This window comes from Natrix helvetica (genome assembly GCF_964273705.1).
Source record: "Natrix helvetica genome assembly, chromosome: 2".
In the NCBI taxonomy this organism is placed as follows: domain Eukaryota; kingdom Metazoa; phylum Chordata; class Lepidosauria; order Squamata; family Natricidae; genus Natrix; species Natrix helvetica.
In genome coordinates, this window is record NC_138552.1 from 92,597,859 (window position 1) to 92,623,068 (window position 25,210).

The 25,210-nt window shown below is 34.3% G+C and overlaps 1 protein-coding gene across 7 annotated transcripts in view; it reads right to left on the minus strand.

Annotated features, from left to right (window-relative positions):
- SHOC1 (shortage in chiasmata 1) overlaps positions 1-25,210 on the minus strand; it is a 50,693-nt gene that overhangs the window by 17,143 nt on the left and 8,340 nt on the right. For 6 of the 7 annotated variants that reach the window (XM_081943557.1, XM_081943556.1, XM_081943560.1 and 3 more), the window contains 17 exons: positions 24,258-24,439; positions 21,779-21,941; positions 19,939-20,032; positions 18,341-18,494; positions 18,076-18,183; positions 16,997-17,114; positions 15,810-15,904; positions 14,546-14,788; positions 11,758-12,207; positions 9,766-9,897; positions 7,612-7,779; positions 5,794-5,901; positions 5,245-5,426; positions 2,539-2,611; positions 1,992-2,061; positions 1,687-1,871; positions 313-430 (listed from right to left, as the gene is read on the minus strand). In XM_081943557.1, the coding sequence (XP_081799683.1) occupies positions 313-430; positions 1,687-1,871; positions 1,992-2,061; positions 2,539-2,611; positions 5,245-5,426; positions 5,794-5,901; positions 7,612-7,779; positions 9,766-9,897; positions 11,758-12,207; positions 14,546-14,788; positions 15,810-15,904; positions 16,997-17,114; positions 18,076-18,183; positions 18,341-18,494; positions 19,939-20,032; positions 21,779-21,941; positions 24,258-24,439 (2,643 nt within the window). The remainder of the gene's footprint in view (positions 1-312; positions 431-1,686; positions 1,872-1,991; positions 2,062-2,538; positions 2,612-5,244; positions 5,427-5,793; positions 5,902-7,611; positions 7,780-9,765; positions 9,898-11,757; positions 12,208-14,545; positions 14,789-15,809; positions 15,905-16,996; positions 17,115-18,075; positions 18,184-18,340; positions 18,495-19,938; positions 20,033-21,778; positions 21,942-24,257; positions 24,440-25,210) is intronic. The other variant, XM_081943559.1, reaches the window with a different exon arrangement.

The following is a 25,210-nucleotide window of genomic DNA, read 5'->3' on the forward strand; positions in this document are numbered from 1 at the left end:
CAAAATCTAGTTGTTCTGCTTTCGGATAACATGAAGCCTCCTACCAGAAGGCAACAAAAAAAAACCAGCCATGAAGAAGTTGTGTAAAGTCCCTGACAATACTACGGACCTTTATATGCCTAATGCTGGAGCACAAATAAGTAAGTTGAATCTTAGTGGACCTTAATGCATGATTAAAACTATTTTTAAAAGTAAATTGATGTAAGTATAAGGCACGACAAATGTAAGATTACAATGGGCTAGGAAGGACACATGACAATGAAAGGGATCTGAAAATATGAACTTCTCCAGCCTTGGAGTTTCACTACTTACTTGGATTCTAGTAACTGAAGGATTTCTGGGGTATTGAGAAGTCCTTCAGATGTTAAGAAAACATAAGGAATTGACAACCTCAGAAGATCATATCCAAGATTATCTGGCAAAAACTCTTCTAAAAAACAAAATAATATCAACATCTCATTAAAAGCAATATTGCAAATGCTACTACAGTAATATTTATTTATTGGTAATGCAGAAAGGCACACCAAAATGACTTAGAATCTTAGAAGCTAAATGGAGTTAAAGAACTAAGCAAAAAAATAATAATCAGCATACAATCGGTTGGATCAATTATCTATTTTTTATGAATAAATAGTATTTTAGAAATTGTTGTTTTCAGAATGTCCATGAGTTCATTGCTAAAATTACAGAATGTATAATTCCAGATAAAAGCTTCACTGTGCTTTTGATGTGCAGAGATTCCCTCTGGGAAATACAATTCCTAATTGCTATAATGTTTTGTGTTTTTGGTACATTCCTGGCAGCTGTTTGGGTCAGCACAAAATCAATACAAGCTATTTACATTCCTACTATATGAAAAGAATTCTTGAACTATACTTTCCAGGATCCAAATTCAGTGCTATCCTGCTTTTAATGCATTAACTTTCATCTCTGCCTAAAGCAAATCTCCTATCATTTAGCTCTTTAGCAGCTTCTCAGTGAGAAAAGTCATTTTAATTTGATGTTAATATGGAGCACTTATATTTACTGTGACTGTCCAGGGGTGGGTTGCTCCCGGCATTACTGCCAGTTTGGTGCGCACAAAAATTTGCAGATTTCCGAACCGGTGGGTACTCATCTCTGGTATTGTCATGCCCTATTCATTTCAACTGAGGAGCAAATTAACAGATAGAAAGAACATATGTGCAGATTTGATTCTCTCTCTATTAAAGACTGAGATACACTACACATTAGAATTTCCATACCCTGAAGTGCTGTATAAGATGTGAAGTACAATTAATAGAATTACTTGTCTAAAACTCAAAATCTTACCTATTTACAAAAGAAAAAAAAAACATTTGCTGCTGTCAATTTCTGCACCAATCAGTATTAAAAATGAACCTAATATGATTTTTTCCCTGGATTTATTTATAAAATTTATATCTCAAGGTCACACCAAGGATTGCAGAGATAATGCACATAAACAACTTTCAAACTGAATAATGTAATATGATAAATACTCTAAACTAGCACATAAATAGTTCACCATATAGACTAATTATATACCGCTGTATAATTAAAAACAATTTTATAAATTAAGTTTTTTTCTCTCTGGAAAATACTTATGTACCAACATTAGATTATTTTACAAAGCAAGATCCAATTTTAATCCAATCTTATTTCCTTTTCAATTTTACATTCACATACCAGTTTCAATTGCTTCTGGGGCAGCTGTTTGGAAAATTAAGTAAGATATATTCTTTTTTTTGCATAGATCAATCCAGCAGGAATTCTCATTGTAGTTGTATTCTATCACCAATGAGAAATTGGTCCAGGGGAAATCAGGCCCAATATGTTGATTATGTACAATTATACAAGAATATATGTCCAAACTAAAGATGAAAAGTCAAGAAAGAATCTTAATATATGTACTTTTAGTTACATCTTCAGAATACTTTTCTGAAATAATTTCAAGAAATTAATATTTTTTAATAATAATTAACCATGCCTACCTATTTATGATATGTTTACTCTCGAACAACGTTCCTCTTTTTTTAGAATTCAAATATATGGCCTTTAAGCCTATATAAAGAAACAAATAGATTAAACATTCTTTTGCAGTCTTGGAAATTGATATGTGGGCAATGATTAGTCATTTATCCAGCTGAGTGGATAAATTAGTAACAGCATAAAATTATTAAACTGATGCTGTCTTTACATAACTATGCTGAAATTTTTAAAAATATTTTGTAAGCAAAGTTATTCATTAAGCCTATAGCATCATCTCTTGATTGTTAAACCAGTACGCTCCGATAAAATTGGTTAAATTATCATATTTTTATGCTGTGTTTTTTAGCAGGTGGCTAATATTTTTACTTCAAGCTGCATATACAAATTTGCTGCATGTTATTCTGCTAGCTCCATTATAATAAGTGGAGAAAATGTAATAATATTAGAGATTTGGTACCCTCATCAACTGTATTTGAAATGAAATAGGGAATAAACTTATTATATAACATCAGATTTCAAAGCAATATGAAAATGAAAAGTAACTTTTACCTTGCACTGTATTAACGGTATTGATTAGGACTTCTGTTTCTTCATCAAAATCCATTCTAATTACAATTACTACCTGATACAGCATTAAAAGACAATTAAACAATTTAATAATATCCATTTGATATTTAACGGCTCTAACAGTAATCCAAATCATTGTTAGAGTATTTCCATGACTATAGGATTGAAGCAATAATAAACAAGAAAAATAAAAATATATTAATGTGGAAAAATTCAATGCAATGTCCTTTTTTTCTGAACTAAAGATTATTCTGCTTATATGTAGACTTCCCCTATTCTCTGGTTCTAATGAGAGCTTTTTCTGTGAAAAGCTGGTATATTCCTACTTCAGGCTATTGGCAATACAATTAGTAAACATTATTTCTCTCTCATTTGAAAGCATGTATGTTGTCCCAATAATCTTTTGCACTTTCCAGGGAATTTCTAGTTAAGATCAGCAAAGTTGATCCATTTTATTTAATTTGAGAAGCTGAAGCATTCATGACTATAGATTTGCCTTTTCTTCTTTGTTCACATTGGGTCCCTAATTCACTTCATCAATAAGAATGTGACATGGATTTGCATATAATTTATTTATCCTTATAGACTGCTCAGATTAGCCAACTCTGAACAGCATATAGCAATCCAGTATGTAATTTGGATTAAAACAGACAGATTCAAACTAAATTAATAAAAACACCATAGAGTATAATCATGTAAAATCTGGGGTTATAGTCAAAACAATAAAAACTAATCTAATATCTGAATGGATAGACACAATGACAATTCCCCTTGCTTGATGAAATACTTAGGTTTACATCAATTTTTTAACACTAGGAAGGAGCAGTGAGCAAATGTCAAGAGGACTAGCATTTAGCAGAATTGAATTAAAATATATGTTTCTGTGATTGAAATAGACAATCTGAAATAAAGGTGTGTTGATGAAATCACCACCTGGAATGAGTAAAAAATTCTCCCTCAACAGCAGCATTTCTAAATCTCAGCAACTTTATATTGGCTAGGGATTGTGGGAATTGAAGCCCACATATCTTATACAATAATTGCTGAAGTTGAGAAACAGATAATGGATGGGAAGAGATGAAGACCTGGAAAATTAAAATCTGTAGAGATAGGAAATTGTTTAGCTACGAAAATATCAAGATAGGAAATGGTAGATATGGAATGGTAGCTACATATAATAAACACTTATTGATTGAATAAGATGGTAGTAATTCTAAGAAATAGAGACAAAACTTATAATGATAAGAAACTCCTAGCCAGTAAAAATAGACATAAATCTATAGTGTTAAAATTAAGATTAAAAGTAGAAAGTAGGATAACAACAACACTGTATTTTTGTATAATAAAACAGCCCTAATTTTGGAGGGGTGTATATCTAAATCTTTTTTCTCAGATCAGTACTAACTCAAGAAAACCACATTAAGAGAACACACCGAGAGCCCACCGAACCAGATCCCATAGTTAACCAGGTTTGAACCATGAAAGATTTAAATTGAAACTAGTACCTTGAATTGCACTTCTAAATCAACTGGCAACTGTGCAGCTCTTGAAACTGAAGTGTTATGTGGGTACCTGGGATGCACACACCCATAATAATTTGAATTACTGCTTTCTGGAAAGGCTATAGTTTCCAGATGCTCTTCAAAGACAGTTCCATATTCAGCACATTACAGTGTCTAAGGCATAACTGTCAGTGACTACCCTTCCTATGCCTGGAAAAGTTGCAATTGGTGCAAAATGCCTCTTCAGCATAGCTGTCATCTTCTCCAGCAGGTGCTGTGAGGGCAAGAATATCCTCAGATTGCAAACCAGTTATCAGAAGTATAACCCCATTCAGAATTAAAATGGAATCTAACTGGAATTGGTGGCCCTTCATACCTAAAGCCACTCTGTAGTTGAGTTTCAACCTGTTACTCTCCATCCAGGCTATCTTCCAATACCTGGATAGCATTTTGGCAGCATCATATATTCAGTCAGGAATCAACATGTGGAGTTGGGTCTCAACAACATACTGAAGAAACAGTTTCATGTAGATGTTGAATAGGACTTTTAAGCAGTGCTGAAATTCATTTTTTTTTTACTACCGGTTCTGTGGGCATGGCTTATTGGGTGTGGCAGGGGAAGGATACTGCAAAATCTCCATTCCCTCCGCACTGCTGAGGGAAGGATACTGCAAAAACTCCATTCCCTCCACAATCCAGGGGAAGGATATTGCAAAATCTCCATTCCCACTCCGCTCTGGGGCCAGGCAGAGGTGGTATTTGCCGGTTCTCCAAACTACTCAAAATTTCCACTACCAGTTCTCCAGAACCTGTCAGAACCTGCTGAATTTCACCCCTGCTTTTAAGCCCACAACAGAGGGGCTCAAATGGTTGGTCTTTCTCCCACATATCATCATGAACTGGAGCTGTTCCTTCAGAAAGAAGGGGAACTGCCGCAAAACAGTGCCCTAATCCAGGAAATCCATGAGAGATTGTATTGAAAGCTACTCAGAGGTTGAGCAAACTTTCACAAACCCCTATCCTGGTCCTTTCAGATATAATCTAGAAGTATGACTAACATTATCTCTACTGAACATGAGCTTGCAACTTAACTGAAATGTTTCTTTCTCCCAGAGTTCACTGCAGCTGTAGTTTGACTACTTTCTCCACAATACCCCACAAATACCAAGTTTTCTGTGTTATTTACCTTATTCTGATCATTTGCATTATTCTGTACCCACTTAGACATTTGATGCTGTAATTCTGTCACTTTGGGACTGACTTTGTGGTCCTGCACAACAAATTCTACAATTTTTAGCTGTTTCCAAATAATATCCAGGTCGTAGTCTTGGAGATCTTTATGATTGTCTTTTGCCTTGGACAGATAATCTGTTCAAATAAACATTATTTATCACAAGTTCTGCATATTTCACATAAGTCAGTTTAAAATCCTATTTTTCTTCCTCGTGTCTTCCCTTTTTAAATGATTCCTAATGCATTTTAAAGCTGAACACTAAACCAAGATTTATACCCAAGATCTGCTCATTCAAGGTAAAACATTACTTTTTAAAATGTTCATGGTAATTTTTTCCATTGCTATTTTTATTTTAAAAATTAAAGAGATTTCACTACATGTAGCCTGACAATAAAATTTGTACAAAATAAAAATGGATTTTACATCTTCCAATCTATGGTAGTCATAGAACGCTATCTTTCAATAAACCAATGTAGGACTACATCTCTTTATAAAAATTACCTAATGCAGTGTTCAAGTTACAGGTTAATAAAAGATCACGAACTGTAACCAGCAAATGAAGAATAGCAGCATGTCTGAGTATCAAAAAATATTTTGCATCTTTGCTACCTATAAAAAAAGAGAAAAATAATATTAGAGATTATTCTTCCTGAACTACAAAAACTATTTAGTAAACACAATAACTATTTCTTATAGTTAGTTTGGTGGGTATTAAGGCCCAGGCACAAAAATCCTGTTATTAAATTTGAGCGCTTTGACATCTAGCGCTTAATGGAGTAATTTTGAGCATTAAATTAGACAATTTGACATATGGAGTAATTTGATATTTTAGCGTAAGTCAGACGTCCTCTTGCATACCTTAGATATGCAGTTAAGGGGCTTTTTTTTGCTGTAGAATTGAAGTGCTCTCACCCCTCCTTCCATAAGTAGAAAACTACACTGATTTGAAACATCCTCTCTCCATTGCTGATCTTTATCCCACGTTTACTGTTCCTTTTTTGAATCACTGTGGCCAGGTAATTTCATTTCAAGATAAAGGATGGCAAGGCCTCACTTATTTTACCCATACTGGAGAGGATTGCCATATGGTGTTAGAATAAGTGTGGAATATGACTTTAATACTGGTATAGCTACAGATGACATGAAAACATATAGTGGGAACATCAGAAAAAAACATTGCCAGCAGATGCTCGTGCCATGGCTACTTACAGTACAAGTGGCAAAAGGGTTAAGACTGCTTTTTATATTAGTACCTTTTAACATTTCAAAAGCATTGCTTTTTATAATTATTTGGAAGTAGAATTAAAATGAGAGTTCACCCAATACTTTCTAATAATATGGTATTTTCCATTCTAGACCTGCAAATGGTGTTAGTTAATATTTTTTTCATATATTTTTTTTGGCTTCTTTTACACCATTTTTTGACCGAGATATTTGGTCGAAAAGGAGGTGGCAGTTGTGGCTCAGAGGGTCCTGGTTCAGTTTTTCCCCATCTTTGTGCAGATCCATCTTGTAAAGGAGATGCATTAGGTCATTACTGACACATCTCATGCCAATGTAACATAATTATTTCATGAGCTGCACTGGGTGCCAGAGGTATAATTCAGGGTGCTGATTATGTGATCATTTGTGGGGCTATCTGCAATTTATGCAGAAGTTTTAATCCCACTTCTGTCTCTTAAGCAGTGTTATTTCATGGGTTGCAGAAGAGATGCCTTCCTTGTTGCTGAACCTGTCCTAGAGAATATCATTGTCTCTCCCTACACTACTCTTGAAGTCTATATGACCCTGACTCTGCTTGCTTTTTATGATCTGTATTGTTTAGGATAACTTGTGTTCCCACCCAATGTGATTATTTTGATTGCTGATTAGATTTAGCAGAATGTATTGTATGATTTATATCGTGTGTTTGCGTATGCATTTAATTTAGTGTTTCTTAATCTTGGCCAACTTTGAGACTTGTGGATTTCAACTCCCATAATTCCCCAGCTAATTATGCTGGCTGGGGAATTCTACGAGTTGAAGTCCATCTACCTTAAAGTTGTCATGGTTGAGAAACACCAGTTTAATTGTATGCTACTCTGAATTCTTTTTGACAGGCTGGCTGTATACAATCAATCAATCAATCAATCAATCAATCAATCAATCAATCAATCAAAGCACGGCTTATTATGAAGATGATTCCTGATTCAATCCCCAATATCTTGTTAATATGTAAGATGGCATTAAGGAAAAATAAATAAATAAAAATGGAATTGTACCTTTCTACGATATAAAATATAAACTATATATAGTTTTAGAAAAAAAAAGCAATCCCACCTTGTTTCAATGTGTCACTGATCACTTTCTCTTGTTGTTTCAAAAAAAATCTGGTGTTATCAGAATCAAGTGTGGCAAACCTCCAATTCTGTATGTCAAGCTTTATAAGTTCTTTCAAAACTGGAGCCGCTGCAGTTTCCAAGATATGATATGCCTGAGATTGACACTCTGGTTAAAACAAAGCAAAGATTTAACAAAAAGCTTTTAAAGTCCTGCAAAACAAAAATGAAACAAATATCTATGTTTTATGACTGATGGTTTAGAAACTGAACTTTGCTGATAATCACGTGGTTTTCATGAACACTAAAGGGCATTGTGATCATGATTTGAAAAAATCATGTTTTCTTTAGGACAAATGTACAATGGGATATTTACTTCTGCTTTATCTTCCTTTTGGAGTTCTTTATTTCTCAACCACAGACATATTAGTCCCATGTATTCGGCTAGCAGTAATCCAGATTTTAGTGACGTGCAGTGAGGTTTATGACTGCTGAGGCACTGACACAGTGCTGGGTTTCAAATATTTTTAGACTTGTGGACTTCAACTCCCAGAATTCCACAGCCAGGCATGCTCAGTTCCAATTTAAAGCGACAGCATTTGTTTTTCTCCTTTGCTCCTTCTTTCTTTTTCTTTTTCTTCTCCTTCCCCTCCTTCCTCCCCCTCTCTCAAACACACACACACACACACACACACACAGAAGTTGGATTGGACTATCTCTCCTACCCCTTCCCTCTCTCACTCACTCTCAAACAAACCCCCCCACACACAAAAGTTGGATTGGATATCTTTTCCAGTGGCTTGAAAGCAGCTCCTCTGCCATCCCCTCCCCCCCATCCCCCTGCTGCCTTTCCCAAACACCTCCACCATTGCAAATGCAGCCTGCTGTCTGGGTGGGAAATGCCTGGAACACAATAAAGCCCACCCACCACCTCCTGCTGGCAGGCTGGGGTGAGAGGAGAGGCAGAGAAGCCGGAGGGGAGCCGATCCGAGCCTTCCAAAAGAAAGAGGCTGGGGGGAAGTGTGTGTACTACAGCATGGCTCTTTGCCTGGCTTCCTGCCTCCTCCTGTGGTCTCCTCAGTGCTCGCTTGTGCTCTCCCTCCCCAAGTGTAGTTTGATTGCAGGCGGAGCCACGTTGCCTTTTCAAACTTGTAATCAGTGAAGCTGGGCTAGATTTTTATATAGTTTTATCCAGCTGTGTGTGTGTGAGAGAGAAATGAATGGGGGCCTGGGGAGGAAGTCACTACACTTGGGGAGGGAGAGCACCAGTGAGGTTAAGCAGAGTCATCCACGGTGAGGCAGCAACTAGCTCAGCTTTTTCCTTTTACTTTTTTTTTTCATGATGAGAGTGGTGAGGCTATGCCTCACTTGCCTCACCTGACTGCACGTCACTGCCAGATTTGAATGGGAAAAGATGATTTGGCAGGCTTTTGGACAGTCACATACTACTTGTCAGCAACTCTTTGCAGAAGCTTGTGCTGCTGCTCTCCGTAAGTGTGGTGCAATTCCAAGAAAACATATGCTTAAAAAGGAGCCAGCAGATACTACACAACTATTTTTTTCAAATTCAGATCAATGCATAGAAAGATAGAGACTTTCCATCTTGGAAAGTTCATGATGATATGTATAGGAGATCTAATATGTCGTGTATCCTATTTTAAAGGTCATTTCCTCTGTTTTAATGGCACATAGAGGGCAATTCTGTGTTTCAAAGCCTAACAACTCTTAACCCGTTTAAAAACGAAGATCCATAGGAATCAGTGGCACATCAAGAGTTAATTCTTAGATAGCAGACAGAGGTGGAAACCTCATTTTGAAAATATAGTACTTTTAAAATGTGCTTCTCTACATAAAAAGCAGCATTTGTCATTGTAATACAATGTATTCCAATCTAATTGGCTATTTTGGTGAGGCACTCCATTTTCAGTATGAAAAATAAGTGGCCACCTGTGGGGATTATGTTTTCTTTTTTCTTCTTCTTGGTATAATCAGTTCCCTCATAAATGTGCATTCATTGGACCATCTTTTCTGAACAGAATTCTACATACATATAATTTGTTCGTTCTTTAACTGGGGAACTTTTGAGATCATTACAGAGGAATTTGAAATCCAGAGCTCCTGTTATAAAAGAAACTTTAAAATGGTGCTTTAGTACCTGATGCTTTAATTTTGAGGAAAGCTAATGTATGATTGTCTTTTGATTGGTTTTCCATAGGAACTGCCATGGCAGGAACCCCAGGACTTTTGTGGCCTTCAATTGAAGGTTGTTCGTTCTCAGCATCAAATACTTAGGAAATACAAAAAGAGGTTCATAAAATAAGTTAAAGCAATCTAATTTCTTACTGAATGATGTCTTTTTTTTTGGATCAACACTCGCCCTGAGTGGCACGTTTAAAAATAAATGGATTCATGAATGAGATCAGCACAGTACTGTTTTCAGCTGAGGTTAATTAAATACTGTTAATATTTCTCATGTTTCTTTCCTTATGGTATGATTTGTATTTAGCAATATCCCCATTTTTCAACTGTAAAATTCACAGATTAATAGCAGTTTTGGGAAGGAAGAGGTCGAAGTGTACCCAAGACTTGGAAACTGAACCTACCTCAAAATAATAGCTTCTTATCTAATGGGAGACCTGAAAAGCTATAATATCTGTGTGGCACATATAAGTGGCTGTAGGTTGCTATTGTGCTTTTTGCATTCTTTAAAAGAAATCATAGTCAGGTTTCCTACAGAGAAATTCCAAAATATCTACAGAATGTAACATACAGTTGCAGTTTTAGTATGAGATCACTAGATGGTAACATAAGACTAAGAAAGGATGCAGTGCTCTAGGACAGGACTTATTAGTTCCTACAGTTTGTACTATGTACAGCTGAAAAAATATATTCATAAACAATGAAAATCTAACATAGTAACCAATGCTCCTCATTAGTAAATAAGTATTTAAATTACTCATGGAACTTAATTAAACTCTAAGCTTTGAGGGTCTGATATATGTGAACATAAATAGTTTACTATTTCAGTGGCAATTATTGTATCTATGACATTCGTCATTTTTATCATCTGTGCTGGTTCTACACAACAAACTCATTATTCATCCAGTGGAAATTCTTTTTAATGAAATATATCAAGATACTTTTTAGTTAACTTGCACCCCAATTGAATCACACATTAATTAGCACAATTATTGAACAAAATGGGACTGGTTGCTTCTGAGAGCAGAATTTGCTAACCATTAGGGGCAATAAGGTATGCATGATCCAATTAAATAGAATGAGCCTGATTTATTCCAATTGCTTTCCATTTGGAAAACAAAAGAGAATCAATAGTGGAGAAATCCAAAGGGAGGGGAAGGGAGGTAAAGGGAGAGTCTATATCCGCATTTCTGTGATAGTAGTACAGGGAGCTATTGATTCACACACACACACACACACACACACACACACACACACACACACCTGACATCCTTTAGCTACAGCACATACAAATTATATCTGTATGCCTTCATTGTGTCAGCACATTTTGATTGCTCTCTCCCAGTATACTTCTATCAGCAAGTACAAATTTTACAACATTATTTAAACCAAGGTTCATTTCACTGTACATTTAAACTATGTTGACTTTAAAGTAAAAATTAAATCCACTGTAATATTATAGCTCAATCTAGAAAGCACTTGACTGCATATCACCCAGTTGTTCAGATTGTAATTTGACTCCTTTTTTCTTAGTGCTGTAGCTCCCCACCAACTGACTATTTGATAGGAACTGCAATACTGCATGTAACTTCCCAATATGGGTACACAGAGTATAATGTGTGTGTACTGTAATAACTACTGGTAACTCTAAATACTCTTAAGACTTACTGTTTGTTCAAATTCTAGAGAATGCACTATTGGAAATATTTAATTTTCTTTTCTCCACACAGATCAAAATGTTCCCTATACTAAGAGAATATCTCTTTAAGTAGGTTTACCATGTACTCTAAATATTCCTACATTCCTATCTGATCCTTTCTGGTGTCCATGGTTTACATGGGTGTTTCTTAATATAGCCGTAATGTTTTATCAGAAAAGAATATTTGATCCTAAACTATGCTAAACTATTTGATCCTAAACTAAATATTAAGAAAAGCAATTAAACTACCTTCTTCTTGAATATCCACAGTATTTCTTTCTTCTCTTTGACTGATCAACTGTTTAGATCTCAGCATGATAAAATTACTCAAAAGATCAAAGTCATCTTTACATTTTCTAGGCTGTTCAGGTAGAACTGACTTTTTATTTCTTAATCTACTATTTTCTGAGATACAGACTTTCCTGCAACTGACTAGATTGTTTTTTTCTACTTCATGGTTTCCAATCTGCACTGGCTTTTCAATTTCATTTTGTAATTTGGTTTGTTTGATATAACTTTCAGCAGATACATTGTTGTCTGCTATAGAGATACTATACTGTGGTGAAGTAGGTGTCAGAGATAGTGAAGAAAAAGTCTCATTTTTTTTAGGAGAACAAGAATCCTTGGATGCAATACAATGAGGGATACTAAAAATCTTCATGTCGCTGTCACAGAAGGAACGCTTGTCATCAAGCCATTCTGAAAAGAAAACAAATATTTGTCATTGTCTATCTATGCATTTCTTTTTCAATTGAACACAGCTCAGTGAAAAACATATTCTGAATTATTATGGGCTATCACAATCAACCCAAACAATCACTCATATCCATTGAAATTACGATATACGGGAAGTCCTTGCACAGGGACAATTGGAAGCAACAATTTGGTGGTTAACTGAAATGGTTTGCGACTGAAACCATGACAGTGTTTGTGGTCTTACTTCAGTTTTCCTTCCCCTTACAGTCCTATGAAGCTTGTAAATGCAAGCATTGGTTGTAGGATTACTTCTTCATAATTGTAACTGCAAATTGTTGCCAAACAAGGTAGTAGCTAAAAGAGTACTATCTGCAAAGCAATGTGTAATTAAGAAAACATAATTTTATTATTTAATCACATTTGTATAGCTGCCCATCTCACATGGTGACTCTGGATGGTAGGTAATAATAAACAATCAAAATACATACCAAATACCTGAAAATCATTAGAACAAGCAATTTAAAGTAAAAAACAAAAACAAAAAAGCAGAATGGTAGTAATACATACAAAGAGAGAATTACATTAACTGTCAATCAGCCATCTAGCAGGCTTCATTGTATTATGGGATCCTCAAGCTAATTGACAGAATCATGTTTAAGGGCTTTCTAGAAGGTCAACAATTTAAAATATTTTAGTAAAACCACAAGCTTTCTGTAATATAGCTTTTCAAAGGATTTATTCATGTTATCACAGTAGCTTTCACCAACCTGATTCCCACCAGACGCATTGGGCTATGTCCATTCCCAATCAGCACCCTATTTGTAGCCCATCAAATTTGGATGGTGTTATTAAGGCTTGATACAATATCTCCTTTTATGTCTATGAATATTGTAACTATGGGGGATTAGAAATAGGAATTTCTATGTTTCCATACCATCAAAAACTATGTTATTGGATTACATATCATTAATTACGTCTCATTAATGTGATAACAGATACTCTTTTTATGCGGCAAAAGTCCTTGTCAGTAAAATAAGAATGAAGGGAATTCATCTCCATTCCTAATACACTTTGGTACAAGTGGTACTCACTTAACAATCATTTGAAGTTATGGATGGCCTGAGAAAGATGCTTACAGGCTGTAAAGCACTTCTGACCATAACAAAATGCTGCACTACACCCATCTTGCAATCATGTGATTGCAATCTGGATGCTTGGCAACCCTTTTGCAGTTATGACTAGTTGCCAAGTGCCCCACAAACATGTGATCGCCATTTGCATTCTTGGATGGATCTGTATTTACCAATGCCTTTACAGAAGCATTAGCTTTTTGCTTGATCTACAGATGAAAGCCTCCATTGGAAATACACAGAATTAAACCAGGGCTGCACGCTGTATCCTACCTTGAGATATTTGATTATGTTGTGATTTATAAAGTGAATTGATGATTTAATACATAATCAAAAATGAAATGAAAAAAGGACTAACAATCCCTTTACCATCCTAATAATTTGTGTTCCCGAAAACACTACTTTCTGTGGTCTGGGAAAAAGAATAAAGACTTATTTAAAAGACTAGAAGCCTTATATGGGCTTTTTATTGAAAGAGAAAATAGTTAATTGATGATGTATGGATTTGGAAATTAAAAAGTATTAATGATGAAGGAGAAAATCAAGATGGCAATTACTCAATGGAAAGAGGGGTGGAAGTCATAGTTCACTTTTTTTCTTCTCACTTCTATCTTCTTTATTTTTTATACTTTAATCATATTTGAAAAATTCTAATAAAAATTATTAAGAAAAACACGAAATGGTACTATCTGCACATGCAAAAATACACTATACTGGAAATGAGAATAGAAAAACATGTTCCAAGAATGTGTGGTAAATTCATTTGACAGTCTGTAGACATGAACTTCTCAAATTGAGTTTAGATATCGATCTAGTTCAATTTCAAGTTATCACAAGAAACCAAAGAATGAAAATGAAAAAGATAAAGACTTATTCAAGTAAAAGAAGGGAGTAGTAGTTAAAAAACAGTCATGATCCTGACAGACTGATTTCTGTCATAAGTATAGTTAGCTGTAGTTCCCAGGGCAGTAGTGCAGGCACAATATTGCCTCAAGCAGCATATTTCCAGTGCCAACATTTTCTTTAATGATGTCATTAGTGATGTACTTGCGTGCCACACTATCTTTCCCAGAGTGCCATAGCATTAATAGAATGTTGGGAGCTAGCATACTAATCCTACAACTTCTAATATCTTTTAGACAAATTCAAGTGGAAAGGAAAACTCTCATTTTCACTTAAAAAAACACTGAAATAAAGTTTAAAATACTTACCATCTAATTGGGAATTAGCAACTTTGGAAAAAAGTTCAATAGCTTTATTAGCAAGTCTTCCTTCATCATTTACGTTTATGCTCAGTGCTTCTAAGACACATGGTACAGCCAAGTTTTCTCTTAAATTAATCCACTCATCTTCTTCCAAGGTTCCGATAGTCATGGAATTTTCATGTATAGACAACTTTGTCTTCAGTTCTATGACTGAAAACTGTTGACATACAGCAACAGAATTCTGAGGTACTGTAAAAAAAATGATACAGACCAGTTTATTTTCATCCCTACATTCCAGTTAAGTTATCATACATTTCTATCTGTGCATATTTATTTGCCAAATACTGTATATCCTGCTGGTTAGCCTTGCGAGACTGAAAAGTATGAATACAAACCCTTCCTTTTGAGAAATCACAACCATATTACACAAAAGTAAATTTGAATGAAATCAAGCATGGGTACATTGCAAGATGCAAATGTAAATCCACAGCCTTAAGAAGCAAGTCTTACTTAAATATCAGTAAGGCAATTCAATATACTTTGAAAATTATTTGAAAGAAATCTTTTGGAATGCACAAGTACACAGGAGCACAAGGACACAAATACAACATTGCTTTAAAACAGCCACATCAGTTTTGGGGCCTCCTTGTAATCTTGAAAATAGATATGGCTGTTTTAAAGAATTGACCCATTAAAGGAGTAATCTTACATGAGCTTTGTCTGTTTTGAAATCAGGAAAAAGTGTGAAAAAAAGATGTGAATGCTTTAAAGATATGCTGATGTCATTTTCCTGCATATTCTGAAGCATACAGTATCTTGTAAATAATTTTCTAAGTGGACTCTATTGACTACATTGATTACATAAACAACTTTCTCATTAAAATACATTTTAGAAAGACATATTTAACAGACAGATTTTCAGTTTGTTATACTTATCTAAAGTATTATCTAATAAGCTTACTTAGAAAAACAGAAATTTGTTTCATATTCATATTAGTCAATCTAGCTCAGTATTGTCAACAATAGTACTTAAAAATTTATGAATCCTTTTGAACTTTTAATATTTCTGCATAAATATGACCTAAAATATTATCAGTTCTCCACACATGCTAAGACTAGATGAAAATAGCCAGTTAAACAAATGAGTCAAAAACATTATACTTATTCATTTATTTATTGAGGAAAGTAATCCAAAGATACATATTTATGTGTTGGGGGGAAAGTATGTGAACCTTTACTAAATCTAAATTCAAAATTTGTGCTTAATTACCTATTAGGAAAAGTGAAGACATAGCATTCTGGTATTTCTCTGACTGCCACATAAGCCCTTCCAAATAGTTTGAAGTAGTTTCTGTAATGAAATCACTAAGGGAAAAGAGTACAGGAAAAACATTAGATTCTGTATCCTGTTTTCAGATAGACCAGCATACAGATAGATGCAAGTTAACAAATACTGCTGCCTCTTTTCGACACCAATTTTTCATTTTCGTCAAATATAAACTAGAAGGAACTATTGTTTTTACTCCACACAGAAACTTTCATTTCCCTTGTGCAGCTTAAATGTCTCTAATAATTAGTTAATATAGTTGAAAGCAAAGAAACTATTTGCATACTAGAAATATCTGGTTATTTTGCATAGGGTGGAAAATTATATGTGTGAGAAAAATTAAGCTGCTATCTTTTTGACCCACTAAACCAAAATGCAGTTCACTAGTCAATTACATAATCAGCAGTTGATCCCTTAGGCAGAATAAGCTGTATATTCCTGTTGAAAATATTTTGTTCCTCCAGACAGTCATGGTCATTTCTTAAATAAATTATCAGCAAATATTTCTGTTTAAAAAACAAAAACAGAGACCGTATATTTCTTCAGAGGTTGCTGAACTCCAGTAACATTTAATAAATCAATCGGAACTGTTTCAGGTGAAATTTTAATAGGAGCTTTATGTATTTCTCAAACTAATATATTTACTTACCTAAATATTTTTTCTATCCGCCCCCCACCCCCAAATTTGCAGTTTTTATAAAGAGCTTGTATGGTATAGTGGTTAAAGTGTTAGACTGACACCTAGGGGGATGCCGTTCTGCTCTAGCTTCAGCTACAGCTTTGGGTCATCTACACTTTCTCAGCCCAACTTGCGTCACAGTGCTGTGAGCATAAGGAAAAACAGAAGGATAGAGCACAATATATATTGCCTTGGGGTTTCTGAACAAAAGGTGGCATATAATCTTAATAAATAAATTCAGTATAAATGAAATATAATCCAGCATCTAACTTGAAAAGATTACCATAAAAATATAAATACAAAAGCACATTTAACACACACACACCCCAAATTACAATTAAATCAACTTCCCCTAAGGAGGACTAAAACAATAGGGGAAGCAGCATTGAAAGGTCTCGTTCCTCTCTTCAATGAGCACATAAAATACAGTAAAGACAAAAAACACCCTTACTTTTTATTAATAGGAGAAACAGGTTCTGGTTTTAAGTGGACATACAATGAATTCATGCACATATTTTCTTTCCTACAGGGAGGAGTTAATGGCACCTCAAGTTCTCCATTGTAATTTACTGGCAATTTCAGAAAAAGAAGAAAAGATTTTAAGATACAATGGTTTCAGTATTTCTCAATATTAAGAATACAATAATCTGACAAACACACGGAAGCAATTTGCAGTTTAACGAGGTTTTAATGATAGTAATAAAACCACAAGATTTCCCAATCTCTTTTCCAATCTAATAAACTATTTCCTCCAAAGTAAAGCTTGATACTGTACTTAATCAGATAATCTTGTAAGGCACTCAATTTTTGACCAAAACCCTACAGACAATTAGCACTTGTTAATGAAATAAAATCAAGAGATCTTTCTGAAATTTAACATTATCAAAAGTACCTGAGTTCTAGTTCAATAAGGGTTACCAGGTATCTGAACGGGCAAAGGAGGACATACATAATAGGAAAGGAGGATAAGGGAAGGGAAAGAGGACACATTGTTTAACTTTTTTGGCATCAGTGACAAAAATTTCAGTGAAACACTGCAAAAAAAAAAGTACTTAGTACACGTGTATAAAATTCTTCTTTCCAGCATTAGAGAGACCAATTTTCAATTGCAGGAATGTGCTAGAGCAGTTTAGGAGGCAAAAGCCTTCAACATGTAACTGATTAAGGCATATCAACACAGCAGCGTCATGTGACATATCACAACTTTTCCTTCACTAAACCGGGTGTGGGTATGGCCAGTGCGTGACACATTTGGCCTGAGGGCCGCAGCCCTGGATTAAGCTGTTGTCAATTTCAGGGAATAGTGTAAGTAGACAGAGGGCACTAAGTAACTAAGGTCACAGAGTGAACATTGTTAACTTGTGATTACAGGAGCAGTTATTAGAAATGTGATGTGCTGCTCAGGAAGAAATAATCAAGAAGCCAATTGACTTTAAGGCTATGCCTTCTGGATGAAGAACACAGGACAAAAAAAGGGAATATGTCATCCTTCTGCCAGATATCCAATAACCCTAGTGCAAATGTACCTACTTGGATTGCTGAATTCTGGTATATCTTTGTTCTGACTAGAATACACTTCTTGAGTAGAATAATGTTTTGAACTCTTTATCATCTCTGGTATAATTGTCATGTTAAGTTCTGGAAAAGATGTTAACACAAAACTCAATACTGTAACGTCCTTTTCCTAGAGAATATGCTTAATGTTTAACGGCATTAATAAAAGGAACAGAAATAAAATAATGGGCAATGCGAAATATGAGAATTGGTGCCAAAATATAACGCTTTGTATTCTTACTTTCATTAGTTATTCTGAGACATTCAATTTCATCTTCTAAAATTTCTGGAGTTACTTGTAATAAAGATTTAAGGGCTAAACATGTGTGAATCTCCATATCCACTTTTGAGTTTGTTGCTTCACAGAACTGAAACTTAACAAGAAATAAAGGAATCTAGAAAGAAAGACAACAATATCTGTCACAATAGCTTGTAGATACAATTTTTTTGTATTCTATCTACTTTCTTAACAGCTCATGGAAGCATATAGAAATACTCCATTGTAGAAGACACAAAAAAACTCTTTTAAAAGGCCAGATCTTTCTCATTCTATCCAAAGCCCCATAATTTACTTAAATGGCCTACGTTTACCTCCAGGCAAAACTGAGATGTATATTGATATGACATCAGTGCACTCATCTATTGTCAATTAAGAATTTTTCACCCAGGCCTCATATGCATTATACTGTAGTGATCTGCTTACATTATAGTTCACAATTTCTTGTACATAGAAGAAATGCCCCAAATCAGCCCAGAACGTTGCTTTTTGGTCTTCATTGTATAAACATAATTTAATTTATAAACATAATAAAACATAATCCCCTAATTTCTCATCAATATTCCCTACCACTTGTGCAAGGGCATAGATTTTACTTTTATCATTGAAAATATGTCAAACATTACATGGAGACACTGGCTGTTTTAATGTTTTAAGTTTGTTTCTTATTGTACATTACATTAAAAATATTAAACAATCATTTTAAATTATTCTGAAAAGGCTGCTGGGTTTTCTTCTATAATTTCTTCTGAAAAAAAGCAGGATCTCTCATTGACAATCTGGCTTTCTTTAAAAACTTTACCTCAAGTTGGCCATCACTTTATTAAAATTTTGGAAAGTGCTAAAAACTCTATTTTCCCAATTTGCTTTTAGAACCTGAAATTGTCTGTGGTGCAGGGACATTTTTTTAAACATATGTTTAACAATGGTGTTCATTTATTAAATTTTTAAAGATATTTATACTTCATGTAAATAACCTAGGATTTAAGTAGGTTAAATGTTCTGAACTAAATAAAAATCTTTTCTTATTTAAGAAAATAATAAATTTAAATAGTATTTTTACCAGCTGTATGCTTCCCTCACAAAATCATTATGTTACCATTAAAACTTGCTGACTTTTAGAAAACTCTTTATGAACTATACTGAGAGCTTCACTGAAGTAGGGATATTCCACTAAAGACAGAAGAACAATAGCTTTGGAAACTATTGATAACAGTTCATTAAACACTAATAGTTCAGGATATTTGCACATGACTCCATATCAGGAAAATAGATAGCTATTTCCCAGATTGATCAAATTTTATTAGTATAAGAATTTAAAAGTCCCACCTTAACAAACTTTGAAATAACCTGGTTCTAAATAAAAATATCCATTTTTTGATATTCTGTAACCAAATACCTATTAAAATAAACTTGATTAAAGAACACTTTGTGAGTATGTTGTTTTTTATTGTCATAGTCTGTCAGTATTTTCTTTTACATTTCTGTGAAAAAAATAATTTATAATAGAACTGCACAGTGATCTGATATCTTCTGCACAATTTATTGAATCATTCTTATACCTCTTCATCTGTTAAAGAAACTTTGCAGAAATCTTCATTTAATTCCATCCCTTTTTCTTGAGGTGTCACCATTGTTTTGAAAGTAAAGCACTCCCTTTTAAAATGAAAGCACAAGTATAACACTTTATACTAGGCATTCTTTGGTTTGGAAATAATATAGCAATACAGAGGCATATTTTCCACTTGTAAAACAAGTTAAGCATGTTACACTAAAATCTGGAGAATGAGATTTTAACTACTTCCAGGTTGGAAAATCATGATTAATAATATATACCCTGTTGAACTATGCTTAAGGCTGCTGGTTTGGGGGAAGGAGGAATTTTCCAAAATTCATAATTCAATAAATATTTCTTTTCAGGGGAAATACAATAAATGTTTTTCATAAGAAGTAAGCAAAACATGAGGAATGAGGAAATAATGAAAGTTTCCAGAAGTATTTACTTCCAAAAATGTAAGATACACTATGTTAACATTCTAACATTCATTATTAGGCATCATAAACATTTGACTAACACAAACCAGCAATATATAGCAGAGGCATTTTGAAGCTACTTTTAGATGCAGCAATAACAGGATAAGAAAACAATCTAAGTTAATCAGTAGAATACTGTTTGTATTAAATATATGCAGTCTAAAATATATACAAGTGAAGACATGCTGAAAAATAAATGTGTTGCATGTCAGCATAATGTTATTGAATATTTTTAAATCAAATTTATATAGCCACCTATTTTCTTCAAAGGGAAGATAGAACATGATTTCATTTTAATAATTTAGAAAGCATTTCCCATATATTAACACCAAAAAGTGAAAGATGAGGTGGTAACATTTTAACTGAATAGCATAATGTCCAAATCATTTTAGTGGAAACTTTTTTCTAATTCAGCATAGGAATGTTGAAATATGTCTTAATTGTTAAGGCAACACAAATTTCATTAAATAAATGTTCCATAATTTTAAAGAACAATAGGCTAATGAACTTTTAAATTATCTCCCAGGAACACTTGTCTGTTTGTGAACAACTCAGAACCTAGTTCATCTCATTAAGTTTTAAAAATCCAGTATTTTCTCTTTCCTACAGGCACACTGTAATTTTGCTTCATATAGTAAACTAGAAATTCACTGATAATTAGTTACAGTATTGAATCTGAATCAACCTATTTATCCATTAAAGTTAGCACATTCCACTAAAATCACAACTTAGAAATAAGCCTCTTAGGGATGAATGGGTCATTTGTATATAGCAGTTTTTCATTGCTTAGTACTATTAGATATGTCAAATAGCATTTCCCATCATCCCCAATCAGCATTGATATTAATGGTATTGGGTGATCATCAAATTAGGCCTGAAATGCAAGCAACAATTAATTAATGAGTGCGTTCAGTTTGTTCTTTTCTTTTTGGCTCCTCATGTTCATAACTGTGAATAAGACAAAATACATATTTTGTTAATAATTTCCCCCCAATCTTGGGATTCTGGGCTTTTGCTTCCAAAAAAGACAGATATTGAAGCTTTGGCTGAAAATGGCTTCAAGAAGGACTGTCGCATTCATGAGCCACTGAATAGAACAAATATAAAAAAAAATGATAACAGTCTAGGGATATCATGCAGCATATTTACAATAATTCTCCATAATTTTAGTTTATTGTTCCATGTTGGCATAGCCAGTATGTAAAATTACAGTTAATAACTAAAGCTATTATAATTACTAAAAGTCACAAACATTTATCGAAGTGATGTTCTACTTCACCCTAAATGACATCAAAATCTGTAGAAATAAAATCAAAAACAGAAATTAATATAATAATCATGTACATCCCTTATTTAGTAGTGCAATACCTCAATATGTCCTCTTCCATGAAACTGTCATCTTTAAAATTTAAAAGGGGATCTTGCACTTGGAAAACATTTAGTCGACTCAAGAGTGTTTGCAGAGAAGGTAGACATTTAGCAGACTGTGCCAAATTATTAGTGAAAACAAGTTCTTCTTCAATATATAAACCTTAATAATATAATAACGAAAAATATCAATGTGACATCTTTATCAATCATTTTGCATTTTTAAAGATACCATATAAATCTAAGTTAAAGATTTCTGGGTCCCTTTTCTTCTTGTTTTTACCATAGTTATGTATGTTTGAACTATTTATATTGGCTGCATTTTTATGTATTTTGGACACATTACATAACTTAATAATTCCTGTAGCAAAAAATTACTACCTTTTCAGAAATACAAAGTTACAATCAAAATGTATTTACTTTCAAATACAGTCAATTAATATTTATGAATACACTGCATGGCAGATATTAAACATCCCTGTTCCTCCGGATTATTTTGATACTAATGATACTAATGATACTAATTCTGTGAGCCCAAGGAGGTTTTACATTTGTTTTTCTCAGACAGGAGTGGTCAGTACAGCATGGCAAACAGATTTTGGAGAGAATCTTCACAGATGTTTGCAATGTTGTATGATGATTTGTTGCTCTAAGAAAAAAAAAGATCATACACATCTTTAGTCTAGTGGAAACTCTTGAATGAGACATTCCTTTTCTCTTTTCTTTCTTGTCAGTCACATATATCCATTTTCTTTTAGTTTTAAAAAGATTAAATTAATCATTATCAAATTATCATTTAAAACTATTTCTTCTCCTCAACACCTGGCAGTGGTATTATTGCGCTAAAACTAGGTAGAAGTCATATTCCTATTAAAACAAATGAATTCCTCAGACCGTAGATTTAACACACTATCATCCAATCTGTGAAGCAGCACAAAGTATACCGGCACGAACGTGCTGGCATTTATTCTTTCTTGTTAATGAAGGCAATGAGTAGTTCGGTCTGAAGAGTTTAGCTTAAACTATGTCCCTGATGGCAGGGAAAACATACACCGCTCTCCCAAATATGGACGGGAGCTGGGGAAAGAGTCAAGTTTAGAGTGGTAGGTTTAGCCCAACTGTCAGAACTTGATCTGTAAGGTGAGAGTTTCTGATTCTACTTTACTGTATTGGGAAACCTTTATCTATCCCATATATCAGTTTTAGCCTCTAGAACCCCACCTCCATTAGGCAAGGTGGAAAACTAATAAAGGGAGTTTCCTTTCTTTTTTAGTGGGAAATTCCTAATCTACATGGCTGCCGGTATCCCATTCAATATATTACATGGGGGTACTGAGAGTTAAGATTACTTCAATCATACTCTTTTCTCAGAGCCTCCTGAGAACTTCTAGAGTATTGCATGGATAGAGTGTAGCGACGGAAGTGAGAGGATTCCTGCTATTGTCAGAACTGCGAACCCACATCATCTGCCAGCACAATGCATTAAAAAGAAGTGCTGGCTGAAGCAGCTTCAGCACGCTCTCAATCCCCATGCTGCCTGCTGACATATGACTGTTGATACGCCGCGAGAAGAATATGGAAGAGGAGAATAAATTACTTCTCCTCTCACCCTACAGCTTGCCTTCAATCTATTGACCCCTGCAAATGACTACAAAAGGGGAGGGAGTGTCTACACCATCCAAAAGCAATTGATGGAAGTTTGGAAAAGCCTAGCCTTTGCTGTGTCATCATCTCTGTTACAATCAAACATCATGCATTGCATTAGATTTCTGTCTGGAGAGGCTGGAAAATCCCTCTTCAGGTTTGGCTCAGAAAAAAGTATCTAATCTTGGGCTGAGGGTGAAAGGAAGTCTGCACCACATTGGCATGTCTTTTGAGAATGATTAAGATCCCTTCTTCAAGCCAAAGTACAGATATGGTCGAAGCAGGGTGGACCAGCAATGTTACATTGACAGTATAAGCTTTTGAAGCAAATACAATATTTTTCCCCACACCCAAACCCACACACTTGAGTATATTGAGTTTAGCTTTAGTTAATTCTATTAGCGAGAGCCTCAGGAGGCTCTCCTTATGAATTTCCAACCAAGAACAATGATCACAATAGTCACAAAATAATAGTGTCCTCTAATGAGAAGAGTAAAATGTGACTCTAATTTTACTTCAGAGGGAGGAAAAAGTTTATCACAGCTTTCAGAGTGTAATAAAACAGAAGTAAACACATATAAACACAGTTTGGACAAAACTCAGCAGTACTTTTTCATGCGGCTGTTGACAAAAATAGGATTGTCAACATGATCGCCAACGTCCAATGACGGATATGGCATAAGAAGAAGAAGAAACACATGCCTCTTTTGGGAAAAACTTTTAAATCATTCTGCTAGATGTAGGCAGACAATAAGGCATGTACAATTTTGTACTTGTGTGCCATGCCACAGTAATTTAGAAGTCTTGGCTGTACGAAATATGGAATGAAATTTACCTTCTTGTTTAAGTGCAACTGGAACATAATCCAGCTGCAAGCGATGTCTATCAGCCAGTTCCCTCTTGTCAAGTTTCATAAGCATATAATCTTGTGTATTGAATTGAGAAGAAGGATTTGAACTTGGAATAATTTCAACATCTTCACTAGGAGTATGGAAGGCAATATTTGAATCAGGCTTCCTGAATAGTGAAAAGTTAAAATATTTTAGTCCTTGAAATATGGTATATTAATGATCTGCACTAGTTATTTATGGTATTTGTGACAGATTTGCAAAGTGCTTGTTAGTTACTTACCAAGCAACTTCATAATAATGACATCTATTCCATCCTTGTAAAGATAGAATCAAACTCAGACTTTGTACCAGTTCAAAAGTAGCTCCAGACTCTGTGGTCCCACATCATTGGTTGTGTTCAACATTTCAACCAATTTATTTTTGGCAGGTTAAATGTTTAACTCAAATTGTCCAAGTATCTGTCTCTTTTTTCTTCTTCTTTTGGTAGGTACAAAATAGGAATGGTGCAAAATATTAGGCTGTTGGTTTTTAATATTTTCCCTTTTATGAAAAGTAACTGGTCTTAAGGGAATTTTGATTATTCCAGTTGAAGAACAGTAAAATTGTTATGGAAGAGCCTAGACAAGAGTTCTAGGTTTTGTAATATAAAAAGAATGAGCTTTATTGAAATCCTTTCTCCCCCACCCCAGTCAATGCTGTAACCTGTAACCACGGTGAAAGAAATTAGGAAAATAATATAAATACAGAGCTGACGTAGTATCATTCTACTTTTACAATTTTCAGCAGGCTTTTAATAATTGATAAACATACATTTTCATTCTACTACTAAGAGCCAGTTTGGTATAGAGGTCAGGACATCAGGCTGGAAACTGGGTGACTATTAGTTTTATTTTTATCTTAGAGAGAAAGCCCAGCTGGGTGGCCTTGTGCCAACCAG